At 35.9% G+C, this 14,629-nt stretch overlaps 1 protein-coding gene across 3 annotated transcripts in view; it reads right to left on the reverse strand.

Annotated features, from left to right (window-relative positions):
- Positions 1-14,629, reverse strand: part of LOC106050785 (uncharacterized) — a 40,560-nt gene that overhangs the window by 12,389 nt on the left and 13,542 nt on the right. Inside the window, exons 4-8 of one of the 3 annotated variants that reach the window (XM_056010148.1) lie at positions 9,257-9,415; positions 5,236-5,254; positions 4,854-4,975; positions 1,321-1,415; positions 369-624 (exon numbers count right to left, since the gene is read on the reverse strand). In XM_056010148.1, the coding sequence (XP_055866123.1) occupies positions 4,960-4,975; positions 5,236-5,254; positions 9,257-9,415 (194 nt within the window). In that variant the 3' untranslated portion in view covers positions 369-624; positions 1,321-1,415; positions 4,854-4,959. Of the gene's footprint in view, positions 1-368; positions 625-1,320; positions 1,416-4,853; positions 4,976-5,235; positions 5,255-9,256; positions 9,416-14,629 lie in introns of those variants that run through there. The other 2 variants (XM_056010145.1, XM_056010146.1) reach the window with 2 other exon arrangements.

A 14,629-nucleotide genomic window follows, 5' to 3' on the forward strand; every position in this document is an offset into this window, starting at 1 on the left:
CCTTGAAGTAATAATACCAAATGCGCTGTAACAGTAACATCTGTTTTTCGTCTTCAGACCAGAGATTAGAGTGACTAAAGTTCATAACTAATTTTAATGTAAATTTCATCAATTTTGCAGCTTGAGTACCTTATATTTTTGAAGACAAACAGTTTTAAAATACTTTTTTTATTACCTGGACATCTTCGCAAATTTGAATCTTACAATCTTTGACAATTTTTTTGCGTACATTGTTTAGCAAAGGTTTCGCAAGAAAGTGTTTTATTTCTATCGTGTAAGCACAAACGTGTTTTGTCTGACAGTGTAATATCCTGATATAATAAACAGTGTAGGTTTCATTGCAAAATAAATTAAAATTGACAACAATGTACTTGCACATCAATTTATCCAAAGAAACACATTTAGATTCAGCTTTACGTTTTTTTACTTAGCATATAATAGTTATAACTAACATGTTTGAATTCACCAAAAAGAAAAGTAAAGTGCCACCCTTAGACTTTTCGATCAATGAGGCAGATGATATAATTGTAATTTGTTTCTGTGGCCAACGGTTAAAATACTTGTCATGACGCCAGCACAACAAATGTCAAGTGTACATTAGAGTTAGGTGGACTCAGTGGCGACCTAAAACATTTAATTAAAGCTACTAATGAAATAAATGAAACAACATTTTGAAGTGAATCCTAAAATTCCCATTTTTACTCAAACATATTGAAAACTTAAATTCTTACATTGTGAATGAAATTTATTATTTTAATCTTTATTACAAAACATTTCGCAGGTAGGATTAAGCCTTTAAGGTGCTGGACTTGGCCCACGGGCTGTTGTTTGTCCATCACTAATCACAAGATTTACTATAACAAATCTGTGCGATTTAGAAATGTTTTTCAATTGTTTCGTTTTAATTTTTTGAAATTTGCATTTATATATTTTTAGTTTAATAAAATTATAATGGTCAAACTAAAGTTTTCCTCATGTGGCCAACGAGCTAGTAATTCTTTTCTCAGTGATATGCATCAACTGTTAAATTTCTAAGAAAATCGTTATAGCCATTTTCTTAGATAAGCTGTCCGCCTATTCTCCAAAGAGGTATTGTGAAATTGAGAAATTAACAAAACTATTAAGATCCATCGTGATCGAAACAAACTCAAACTTGGTGTTTGAGATAGGCAGCCCAGAAAAGAGCCTTTAAAATCATATCATTAATTCCAGGGACTCCTGGTTGAGTAGCTCATCTGACAAAAATCCATCGTGTTATATTCTTTAATATAACATTTTCCTTTAATGTATGATTTTATAGCCAATGTTGTAAAAACTTACTGAGCCATCATTGTCATCGTTTAGTGGTTTGTGAGGCTTGAAGAAGAAAACTGAAGGTGAACTAAACTTGTCTTTACCATACATCAGTAGCTACACTGGTAGGGTGATAAAAACATTTTCAAAAATAGAAATGAAGATAGAAAAACATAACTTTAAAATATTAACTATGATATTGTAAACCATATGGAAGTAGATATAATGCTGTTATAAGAATTATTAACAATTAAAGAAACACAGAGCCTAGACAAGGCTCTATTAAACTAGAACGGCAACTTAACTGACGAAAAAGACAGTAACCCATTAAATCAATATTGTGAGCACATTGTCACTACATTTTTATGAACATATTGTAATAACTTAAGGGAGGCAATTTAAAGAAGTATACGTGTTTATTTACATGGAGAAATGACAAACACTGCCTTGAGCACAGCATCTTCATATCGGCTCTAGACTTGGCGGAAATCGATCTTCTTCCTAATGTAAACATCCTCTCTAGTCTGGTTTCTAGAAGTGCGCACCTTCTGCACTAGCCAGGATGGTTATAACATTGCGACTTTTTTTAGAGCCTTTCGTCCCGAAAAGAAACAGTGCAGTTGAGGATTGACAGTTCAGGTGGAGGTCAATCGGTAGGAGCCATCCGCACTGTTTTCCTGCGGTGCCGCTTTTTCTTTCTCCAACTGATGAGGCTGTTCTTGAGACGATGACGTGGCCGTTTGGCACACACAGCGATAGTGTCGAGTCCTGCTTTCTTCAACAAAGCCGTTGTTCAGACACACTGTATCAGTAGACCCTCCCGACAGACGCTTCTCAAGGAAGATTCAGGTTCACATGCAGCCAGGTTGCAAACGAAGTCCGATGCGTCGCGGTCATCCTCAGCTGTCTCATGTTCATGAGATAGGTCTCTTCAAGTTCAAGTTGAAGATGCGTTCCTCTTGCCAGCTCAGATTTAGCCTAGATTGACTGGCATTCGTCTATGCCAATGTCGATGATGACGGGAGAAGTACAAATGCTTTGTTGTTGTTTTTTATTGGCCGCAAATAAGTTCATGCTAGACTTATGGATGCAATTATCGAGCCCTGCATATAATCGCTATGAAAAGCCTTTCCAACTATGCAAAGCATTGAGATGTCTCTAAAATTGCGGACGCCTTTTTTTAAATTGTAACTTTGTTGAAATCTTGCAATAGCTGGGGGACAACTCCTTGTTTCCAGCACAAGCTTAGCAGATTGTGGAGTGGTTTGGTTAGAGCATGCTTTCTAGCCTGAATTACTGCAGCAGGAATGCCATATCTTCTCCTCGGGTCTTTCCCCTTGCGCAAGCATGTCAATAGCTCCGCTCAGTTCCTTTACTGAGGGCGTTTAGTCTAATTCCGTCAAAACTGGAAGTGATGCAAAATTGGAAACAGCATTTGGTGAGATGGCGTTTTCAATCCGGAAGAGTTCTGCATAGTGCTCTACCCATCGCTCCATTTGCAGTACACGATCATTGATGATTGAGCCATCTTTTGACTTGAGCGGAGTACACTTGTTGATGTGAGGTCCAAAGGCTTTTCTCATGCCCTCGTATAGTCCTCTTATGTTAATACATTCGGCACAAGATTTATTATTTTTACTTAGCTCCTGCCAGTATTTGTTAGCGCACTGTCTCTCTATTCTTTAGGCATTGTTCCGTGCAGCTCTGAGCCTTTTTAAGTTGCTTGGTGTAGGATCCTTCTTGTAGATTAGCATGTCTACAATTTTGTTCCCAGTGGCAGTATCCATTTCTGGTAAAAAGCTTCAAACCAGTCCACGTTTTTCTTGGTTTTGTTTCCAAAGACCAGTGATGATGTTTGGTAGATTGTATCACGCATAAACATCCAGCTTTTTGTATCTCAGTCACTGAAAAGTTTTTAAAAGCTTCCTCTAATTTGTTCTATAATTCGGTGCGAAGATCAGGATTTTTTTGCGCTAGTGGTATTCAGGGATGGTTTTCTTTTTCCCTGTGATGTGTGGATCTTAGTTGGTGTCAGTCTTGTCCGCAGGATACTAAGGTATGATCAGTATTACAATGCGTGCTTTGGTAGCTAAGTGTCAGCAGCATATTTCCAATTTCTCTTTTTCGTGTCAGTATCATATCCAGCTGGTGTCAGTGCCCAGACCTAGGGTGCCTCCATGAGACACAGTGCTGTGTTTTTTTTATGAAGTATCTGTTGGTAATGCAGAGGTTATGGTATGTGCAGAATTCAAGCAGTCTTTGACCGTTCTCTTTCATCCTTCCGATTACAAAAATCCCAAGGCAGTCTGGCCAGGTTGTGCGATCTGACCCTACTACGGCATTAAAATCACCTAGAAGGATCATATGCTCTTTTTGAGGAATGTTCGCAATGGCGTCTATGAGGTCTTCATAGAACTTGTCCTCCTGAAGCGAACAAAATGTGGGGGCGTAGACACTAATTAGAGTGACTTTTGCAGATGATGTCATCATACTTATGCTTAGTATCCTTTCCGAGCCATCAACTGGAGGGACTATCATGGGAAGAAGACTGTATTTGACAGCAAAGCCCAAACCATGCATTCGTGTCTCATCCTGTGCTTTCCATCTCCAAAATAAAGTGTAGTCAGCCTGACGGAGAATGCCGTTTTCGGCCAGTCGGGTTTCTTGCAGGGCTGCAATGTCAACGTGTAGCCTTTTCAGCTTGTTATTTAAGACTGCCGTCTTCCTTGGGACGTTAACCTGCCTAAGATTTTCAGTGAGACCAGGACAAATTGTCCTGACATTCCATGAGGCCAGTCGCATGACATGGATTTTTTTTTCAATTTTAATTTTTTTGTTGCGTGGTGTACGTTTCCAGCCTACTTGTCCTTTTAAACTACGCTCTAAGCACCCTATAGAACAGGCAGGCTATGGTGGATCAGCACCTTATCTGACTGGGGGCTGCCCAGTTTAACGCGAACAGTTGCTGATCAGTTAGGCGCGAAGACATTATCAAAAGGTTTTAAAGGTTTTCGTGGCCATGGGTGTCAATGGGGATAAGCTCCGATTCTCTATAAAATATTCTTAATAGCATGCGTCTCAAATAGCCTCTGACAACTAAGCCCAGCAGATGGCTTGCTCGTGTGGGTTAGATATTAAGCCCGACAAAACTGCTCTTACTAACAGGTGAAGGGGTGAATGCGGATACCTGGCGCTTTGGGCAGAAAAAGTTCGTCAGCCTAGTAAGGTAATTTATCTAGGGGTACTCGGATTTTAAACCCTCGCTGCCTTGCGGTACTGAGGCATTATGAGAGAACCTCGAGAAAAAATAAGGAGTGGAGCCCCTTAGGCGTTTGGAAAAGCAACTATGACATTACCTCCACCATCTTCTGCAACTGAGCTGGTGCCAAATTCCAAAAAGTAGTTAAAGCAGAAATTCAACATTGCAGATGCGTAGGTAGAAAGTTAAAGAGTTTGGTTTCCGATTCAAGGGGTTCCAAGTTTGAATCTAGGTAAAAGAAGGGATCTTTTTTTTTGGGACCTTAAGGGCGTATCTGAGTCCACCTAACTCTAATGGGTACCTGATGTTAGTTGGGAAAAAGTATAGACAGTTGGTCGTTATACTGGCCACATGACACCCTCCTTAATCCTAAGCCACAGATACATATGACACATACATCATCTGCCCTATAGATCGTAAATTCTGAAAAAAAAACTTTATTTTATTTTAAACATTCAACATTGCTTCAAAGAAATTTTCATTAAAATCTTTTTTTTTTTATTTTCAGTATTATGCCTAATTAAAAGATAAAATTCTTGAAAAGAATATTTTTTTTTGAAAAAATTATATTATCTCTGGTTTTTAAGGCAAAATCATGTATGGTTAAATTAATTTATTAATAAACGTAACAAATACTCTTTTGCAAAAAAAATCAAATTAGTTGCTTAATACAAAATACTTACACTTTCTTCTGGGAAAAATCTGCAAAATAAAAGGAAATAAAAATTTTAAATGAAATATATTGACACTTTTTAATTGAAAAAGTAAGTGGGTCAAAATGTAAATTTACTTTATGAAACTTCAGTATGATATATATCATCCTTTCATAATCTAACCTAATGGGCTAGGTTGGACTTGTCCGTTTCGTTTCTTTGATTAAAATGTATTGCCTTTTTTCCGTATATATCTTTGCATTTGTTAGTTCTATTTTTAAATTAAACTGATAGTATTATGCTATAAATTTAAGTGTGCCTGATAGAGAAAACAATTCTGCACAAAAATACGGGTAGTTGTGATATAACCCGATTGAGGCTATAAAAGGCTATAAAAAAAAAAGACCTGAAACTAGCGCGTGAAACTACACATTTACAGTACTTTATTTGATGAGTATTTTACCCAAGATCTGTGTTGTTTTTTTAGGACTAGCTTATTTCAAGTACCCGGCATTTTCCGATATACAATTTCAAACACAAAATAATTGTTAAAAATTTTTTTTAGTGATTTTAAACTTTAAATGATTATTTAAAAAGGTGTTACTCTAATCAATTTTGAATATTAGTTTGTTATGAATGTCATTGTCTATTTTGTGTCTGTTCTAGTTTCTTAAATTTTTCTTAAGTAGAATGGTTTTCTCCTAATGGGTATACCTGATTTCTTCAAGCAGCCTTTGTAAAATATTGGTCCTAAATAATGCTATGTTCATAAACAAAACATCGCATAGCTGCATTATGATAAATGTACGTGTTAGTTCAATATATTTTATATTACTAAGTAACTAAAAATGACTGTATAATTAGACGTAAGTTTAATTTTTTTCTGTTAGGCAAAGTCATATGGCAAAATTTTGTTTATATCCTTTTCTAAAAAGGAATAATAATAGAATTATTCAGTAAAAATAATCACTAAGTTTTTATTTTTATTTTTAATAGTTTTGAAAGTCTAACTGATAAGATTACAAAGAGAATTTGTGTTTTTGCAAATGTACACAAGGTACACTATGAGTCAGTCCATCTCTTTTAATTATTTAGAAATGTAAGCTTCGATATTTTTAGCCTGAATTTAAGAAGTTACAAACTTCAAACAACTAATATATTGCCTCTTCCATAAAACTTTGTTTTCAAAAAATAAATTTATCCAATACTCGAGATCCTGATTGCATACTTAGACCATATATAAATCGATCCGGTATCAATGCACTAGCAATAAACCCGCAAAAAAAAAATTAAATGAAAGAAGATATACAACGGCTACTTTTTGTTTTCCGAAAGTTAACCATCTAATTTTTGAAATTATATATCCAAGCAGATTTTTCAAAAAAGTACACTACTTTTAAATGAAATACTTCAGGGGATCTTTATCTAGAGTCTATTTAGTCTAGAACTAAACCTAGTGAAGCATGGCTGCCTGGTTGAGCGGTTTGCGCGCTGGACTGTCGTTTGGATTTATCGATGGTCCCGGGTTCAAACCCTGCGAGCAAACAGACTTATGATTTCGAAATACAACACAGGAAGGGACAAACCCATTTGAATGCTGACGCTTTTTACCGAAGACACAAGGAGAAATTAAGAGTTGAGAAGATGCAGCCTGCTTCAGTCTAGCAACATGGCCTGAATGCACCAGACGAACTACGACGAAAGTCTACATCATAAAAAATTATGACAAAGCAACAAATGGGAGATCACCTACTGCACAAAAACAAAAAAAAAGCGCGAATTACGTCATTAATAGGTGATGACACCAGCGCTATTAGAATGAGGACATATTTACTATGCAACTAATTCAATAGTTGCGACATATACTTAGAACAGGAGTACATTGAGAACAGGAGTACATTGAGAACAGGATTTCTAGATACAATATTGGAGAACCAAATAAAGTAGCAAGCAAGAAGAGGTACCTCAAACTTAACAGACGTCTTTTAACTAGATCTATGGCCTCCTATAGTCGTGAAACGACTATGGATTATTTCATGGAAATGAGATGAATGAGATAAAAGTAGCCATTGGAGGAAATATAGCACACGTCTGCAACTGCCTAGTAAAAAATGAGTGTCTACCAAACATCCTAAACAAATACTTTGCATCAGCATTCTCAACCCAAGGAGACAAAAACATATTACTTAAATTACTGCAAATAATCTGACTTTTGTTCCTGACGTAATGCAATTTGGTAAATCATTTATGTAAATTAAAAATAGTAGTGGACCTAAGACTTTTCCTTGACGTACAACTGAGTTTATTGTTATCGATGTTGATTTAGAGCCATTTATTATTACTGTTGGTTCTCTCCCTATCAGAAAATCTTTAATCCACTGATGCAGTGAACCATTAATGCCGAAATATTTTAATTTTTTAAGCAAACTATGGTTGTGATCTTTGTCAAAAGCCATGGAAAAATCTAGTAAGATAGCATCTATTTGTTCACTGTTATCTAAACCTTTTGAAAAATCATCAATTAGTCCTATTAGTTGTGTTTCACATGATCTATATTTCCTAAAGCAACGTTGGTATGGGGTGAGGACATTATGTTTGTCTAAGTGGTTTATGATGTTGCTACGTATCATGAATTCTAGGATTTTACATGTGATGCTGGTAACTGATACTGGTCTGTAGTTTCCTGGGTCAGATTTTTTTCCTGTTTTAAATAGGGGGGGGGGTGACATTAGCTTCTATCCAGTCCTTTGGTACTCTACCCTGGTTAAGTGAAGCCTGAAAGAGTATTTTGAACATTGGGGCTAGCTAGCTCATTGCTTAGTTCTTTGAGTAATCTAGCTGGAATACCATCAGGTCCAGACGCTTTATTTTGTTTGGTGTTGGTTAATAGTTTTTGGATTCCATTTTCTTATACTACTATATCTTCTATGTTGTCTTCCTGGTTCAAATTAAGTAATATGTTTTTGTTTTCTTTGGGATGAGAATGCTGATGCAAAGTATTTGTTTAGGATGTTTGGTAGACACTTATTTTTGTAGGCAGTCGGAGTAATTTTTTACACCCAACACTCTCCTGGAGGCGTCCAAAAGCACTACTGGCTAAAGTAAATTCTGATTATCTTAGATTCTTTTACTGCCATATTTATAATCTAGGTGTATATTCTAGTAGTATATCTAAACTGATTCTATAGTTAAAATAGTAAGTATTTGAGTCGAATTCGACTTGAATATTTATGATTTTATAGATTACAGATTATAACTACATTTTATAGAACTATGACTATTAAGACAATGCCCATGGCATGTGTGAGATCAATTTTTCAAAGCAGCTATAATTAATGGACTTTTATCTAAAAGAAGTGCATTCATAAATTTACATGCGATTTTTTTTATTACTTTTTAAGCTTAGAATTATTTTGCCCCAATGTCTCACAACGGCTGATAATAGAAATCAGGTATGATTATTAGGAGAAAATTGAAGAAGGCATTAAGGAAATATAGCACACAAAATAGATAATGAACTTCATAACAAAAGAATATTCATAATTGATTACTGTAACACATTTTAAAAAGACCTTTTTAAAAAGTCATTAGAAATTTTAAAATCACAAAAAAACTGTCTACATTAGTTTTATGTTGAATTTGTGCTTCGGAAATCATAAGGTACCTGTAGTAAGATCTTGGGTAGAAGACTCAACAAAAAAAGTATTGTAAATGTGTAGTTTCACACGCTTTTTTCAGATCTTTTCTTTTTATAGCTTCTAATGGGTTTGATCTCAACTCCCCGTATTTTTATGCAGAATGTTTTATTTTGTATCTTGAACACTTAAGTTCACAGCCTAATAATGTCAACTTAATTTGAAATGAGAACTGAAAAATGCAAAATATATATAAGAAAAAAATTTACGTCCTGCTTAATTTACTAATTCTTGTTTTGAACTAACGAAACAAAATGCATCCGAGTAACATAGGTCATTGATTCTTATAAAACTACATCTAAGACTGTAGATATAATTGCTAAAACACGAGTTTATTTTTTTTTAAATATATTTACCTTCAGAAACTTCATCTTGTTGTTTTTTCTTTTGAATGCCGAAAAAGTAGATTAGAACACCAATAATGATCAATAAAAGAATTCCACCAGCCACTATAGAACCAACATTTGAACCAGCACTACCTTTTGGGAATTCTGGTTTACTAGTTGAATCAATGGCTAAAAATACAAATAGATGTAAGACTTTTTACATTGCATTCTTCGCAAAACTGTAGTGTTTTTTTTTTTTTTTTTTTTTTTTTTTTTTTGCAATATGAATAAATGTAATTATGCTTCAGTTTACAAATGCATAATATTTAATTATGTAAATGTGTAGCTAACATGATGAGTTGTTAATATTAATGAACTACATTAGGGTTAGGGTTAGGATTAGAGATTATGCATTTCATAACTATATAAAAATATTTATGTGACTGCATGCATTTAGTATGAAGTACTAAACAATAGAAATTAATAATTAATACTTTATCTTCAAAATATTTATTCAAAACAATAGACATTAATTTAAAAAACATATTTTATGTAAAACGTCACAAACCTATGTTTAATGAAAAAAAAATAATTTTATAAAGTTTCAAAATTCAAACATAGCTATTTTGATAATAATTAATTAATTAGATCTTATTAAACCCATTAATTGACATTATTCATCAAAAATAATAGCAAACTAAACATTTAGAAAAAAAAAAGAGCAGCCAGGACATGAAAGCATTATCATAATGATTGGCCACATGTCTTAATTTGGCTATGGCTTATGTTGTGGGACATTTCCTATTGTGGCTATAAGTCCTTATTTTGAAAAGGCATTCTTGCTTGCACTTTCTGCGTATTATTATGGAGCAATGCTTTTTTTGTAACCAAGAGTAAAGGTGGACTGATGTTTTGATTGCTATATAGATTCTAATGGCATCAAGAGGTTGTCTGTCATAGTTAAAGTTAATAGATACAGCTACTTGTGGGAGATTTGAAAAGAGGAGCACTATTAAGAGACAAGAGACAGCAAGATTAATATTTTTATAGAGTGAGTTATAACATCATTTTGAACTAGTGTTTCGACATACATCTATACTGAAGTTGAGAGCTTAGTTTATTGAATCTCGATGATAATATTTAATTTTGTGTAAAAAGAAGATTTTAAAGTTTATTTCCAGTTTCAAATTAAGTATATAATAATACGCCTGACTAAAAGGTTTTTTGTAGCTACACTTCTCTCCATAGTGCACCTACAGCTGTGTCTTCTGAAGCATATTCATTCATTAATGCCTAGCTCGGACAAAGTAGCTCGGAAAAATTGCCAACAAAATATTTTAAATTTTATGTTATCATTTTTTCCCGTCATTTTGCAGTAAACACTTCAGTTATCGAAGCTAAAATGAATAATTTCAATACATATATTTATTTATATTTAAAAAATTGCACTTCAAAAACTCCCAAGCATATTTTCTTACTTGTTCTATTTACACAAAAATTACTTTCACAAAGTCCAATTGTAGGCAATGTCACGTAGAAACGCCATCAGTGGCTTGTTTTATACATTGTCAATTTAGTTGTATCGGCAATCGCCGTTCCTTTGGATACATTAGCTGCGTGGATAGGGGGGGGACTGATGTGTGGGCGATATGGTTCGACCACAGCTAGTGCACGGGCATTCATCTCATTTCCATGAAAAAATCCATAGTCGTTTCACGACTATAGGAGGTCATAGATCTAGTTAAAAGACGTCTGTTAAGTTTGAGGTACCTCTTCTTGCTTGCTACTTTATTTGGTTCTCCAATATTGTATCTAGAAATTCTGTTCTCAATGTACTCCTGTTCTCAATGTACTCCTGTTCTAAGTATATGTCGCAACTATTGAATTAGTTGCATAGTAAATATGTCCTCATTCTAACAGCGCTGGTGTCATCACCTATTAATGACGTAATTAGCGCCTTTTTTTTGTTTATGTGCAGTAGGTGATCTCCCTTTGTTGCTTTGTCATAATTTTCTATGATGTAGACTTTCGTCGTAATTCGTCTGGTGCATTCAGGCCATGTTGCTAGACTGAAGCAGGCTGCATCTTCTCAACTCTTCGGTCCTGGATAGCCTTGTCGTTGGCCTTGGTAGATATTCTTAAAGGATTATCTTGACCCCTGTTTAGGGTGAGTTCTATATCACATTGTTTGGTTATTTTTATTTGGATTCGATCATATTCGTATTTTGTAATTGGATTTAAAGAATCTGTTGTTTATCTTTCTATAGGGTTTCAGTCTATGCCTCAGGTTTTTGTCTGAGGTTTTTAGGACTCAGTTTCGAGTCTGAGGTTCCAGATTGCAGGTTTCTATATCCAGACTTGGTGTACATTGAGACGTTGTGAACTTTGGTGCTATTCTGAACTCTGATTGTACATTGTTGGTGAAAAGTGTCTTGGCTCTGGGATACCTATGTGTCACAGTCTCGGTTGATATTGCCTGTTAAATGTTCACCTCAGGTTAATAGGGTGAAAAGGCACGTGAAACTCCTGATATAGAAACAGGAAGTAAGGATGACTAAATTGACTTTTAGTCAGTCAAGTAGTATCCTTTGGTCCAGGGCAGTCGTAGTAATAGTATCTTTTTGTCCGGTCTGGAATGTAGTGACTTAGGGAGTCTAGTAGTAACTTTGATTTAAGAAGTATCTTTTAGGCAGTCAAAGCCAGTGGTCACTTGAGACATGTATTTCTAGTAGTTATTACTCTGTGCTATTATTATTGAAGTATTTGTTACCCGCTATGATGCGGACGTTACTTGAAGTCTATTTTGGAGAATTAGACATGTTGAATATATTTGATACTCGCTGTTATACGGATGTGTCTTTGTTTCTTCTTGGATCATGTCACTGCCAAAAAGTGCGATATTATTATCGTCATTATATTTTGTCTGCCAAAGTGCGTTAAGTCAATCATTAATATATATGTTTGTCACGTGTCAAGTGTGAATCCAGGAAGCACAAACCCAGCATTCTTCGACATTCGCGACACACTAATAGTAACCAACCTCACGTGTAATATTGTAAAACTACGACAACACACACATAACGTTGACACAATGATACCCTGCTCAGCCTATTGAAGTTAATCGTCCTTTTACAGAATCTTTGTATTGTATTGTGTTTCAACTTGACACGGATGCTAGCAATACAGGGATCGGTGCTGTTTTATCACAGCAAGTGGACGGTAGTGAGAGAGTGGTAGCCTACTTTAGCAGAAGTTTGTCAAAAGCTGAACGAAATTAATGTGTGACTAGACGTGAGCTGCTAGCTGTGGTGGACTCTATTAAACATTTTCACAAGTATCTCTATGGCCAAAGATTTGATTTGAGAACAGACCATGCGGTCCTCCAACGGCTACTCTCCTTCAAGAATCCGGAAGGACAAGTAGCTAGATGGTTAGAAAGGTTACAGACTTATGATTTCGAAATACAACACAGGAAGGGACAAGCCCATTCGAATGCTGACGCTTTGTCACGACGACCTTGTAAGCAGGAGAGTAAGCATTGCACAAAAGTAGAAGGGAAAACAAGTGCCCTGGATTGTAGGCGGTTGGAGCTAAGTGCATCAGCATCTTGGTCTGAGGAGACGATAAGCAGAGAACAAAAGGATGACAAAGATATAGCCCCAATTTTGCAATGGAAGTAAGTTGGATAACGCCCTGATTGGCATCAAATTTCTAGTACGGGAGAGATTACCAAGGCTTACTGGGCGCAATGGGACTCTCTGGTGATTGACAACGGCGTCCTAAAACGGATTTGTGAATCCACCGATGGGACCTCGACACGAGTACAACTAGTTTTACCAAAGATTAGAATCCCAGAAGTGCTACATGAAATGCACAACGGCTCCACAGGTGGTCACTTAGGCGTTAACAAAACGTTAGAAAAAGCCAGACAAAGGTTTTATTGGTGTCTTTACAAGGAAGACGTAGAAGATTGGTGCCGGAAATGTGACCGGTGTGCGGCAACTAAAGGCCCTCAACGTCGAACTAGAGGACCATTGCAACAGTACAACGTAGGTGTCCCATTTGAGACAATCGCACTGGACGTAGCTGGACCTTTTCCTGAGACTAACAAAGGGAAACAAATACATTCTAGTGATAATGAACTATTTTAGTAAATGGCCAGCCCAACCAGGAAACCACAACAATAGTCAATATTTTGGTAGGACATTGGATTATTCGGTTTGGTGTACAAATGGAACTACATTCGGATCAAGGACGCAACTTTGAATCTAATCTGTTTCAGGAGATTTGTAAAATCTTGAATATCGAGAAGACGCGAACCACACCACTACGCCCTCAATTGGATGGGATGTTAGAACGCTTTAACCGTACGTTGGTACAACATCTGGCTTAAATGTCAGCAGAACAGCAAAATGATTGGGATTACTACATTTCCCTATTCCTCCTGTTTTATAGAGAAGCAGTTCATGCAACTACAGGTTACACGCCATCTAAATTATTGTTTGGTCGAGAACTTAGGATGCCAGCAGACCTCTTATTTGGACAGCCAGGAGACCAACCAACAACGGCAAGCGCATAAGTAACAGGACTTCGAAGGAGACTAGAAGAGGTTCATGCAGTTGCACGGAGTATAATAAAAGACAGTAGCGTGGACTGATGCATTGTGACTAAGGATTGCTTGCATATTAATTAAATCTAGGTTGCATAATTTAAGCTACTTAGGAGCTGCGATCTTGTACTATTATCATATATAGAATCATCATTCAAGTCTTATTTTATCCTCGATTTCTAAAATCTTTACTATTCAAACTCTCATTTTTAACCAATAAATGTTAACAGCTCTTCAGATTTGGAGCCTTTATCCGATCACTCATTACGAAAAAGTTTCCAAAAAAAGTATATATATCCTCAACAGGTTATTCAGCTGAGCGAGGCTCGGTCACTTTTGGCTATTATATATATATATATATATATATATATATATATATATAGAGAGAGAGAGAGAGAGAGAGAGAGAGAGAGAGAGAGAGTAAAGTAAGTAAAGTTCCCCTTTCAGACCTTGTGGTCTATAGGGCATGTGATGTAAAGGTAATCTGTTTCTGTGGCCTACGGTGAAAAAGGGTATCATGTGGCCAGCACAACGACCAACCGTCTTTACTTTTACCCAACTAATGTCAGGTACCCATTAAGGCTGGGTAGACTCAGAGGCGCCCAAGGATTCCGAAGTTGAAAATCCCAGTCTTCACCAGGATTCGAACCCGGGACCCTCGTTTCGGAAGTTAAGCGCTTTACCGAGCCTCTCCTGGTCTTCACTTAATGTAATTGTTTTGAAATGTTTTATCTATTATTCGAATTCTCAAAAACTATCCATATAAAACAAAAGCTTTAGAAAATGAAGTTTAT

Source organism: Biomphalaria glabrata, chromosome 14 (genome assembly GCF_947242115.1).
Source record: "Biomphalaria glabrata chromosome 14, xgBioGlab47.1, whole genome shotgun sequence".
Taxonomy (NCBI): domain Eukaryota; kingdom Metazoa; phylum Mollusca; class Gastropoda; family Planorbidae; genus Biomphalaria; species Biomphalaria glabrata.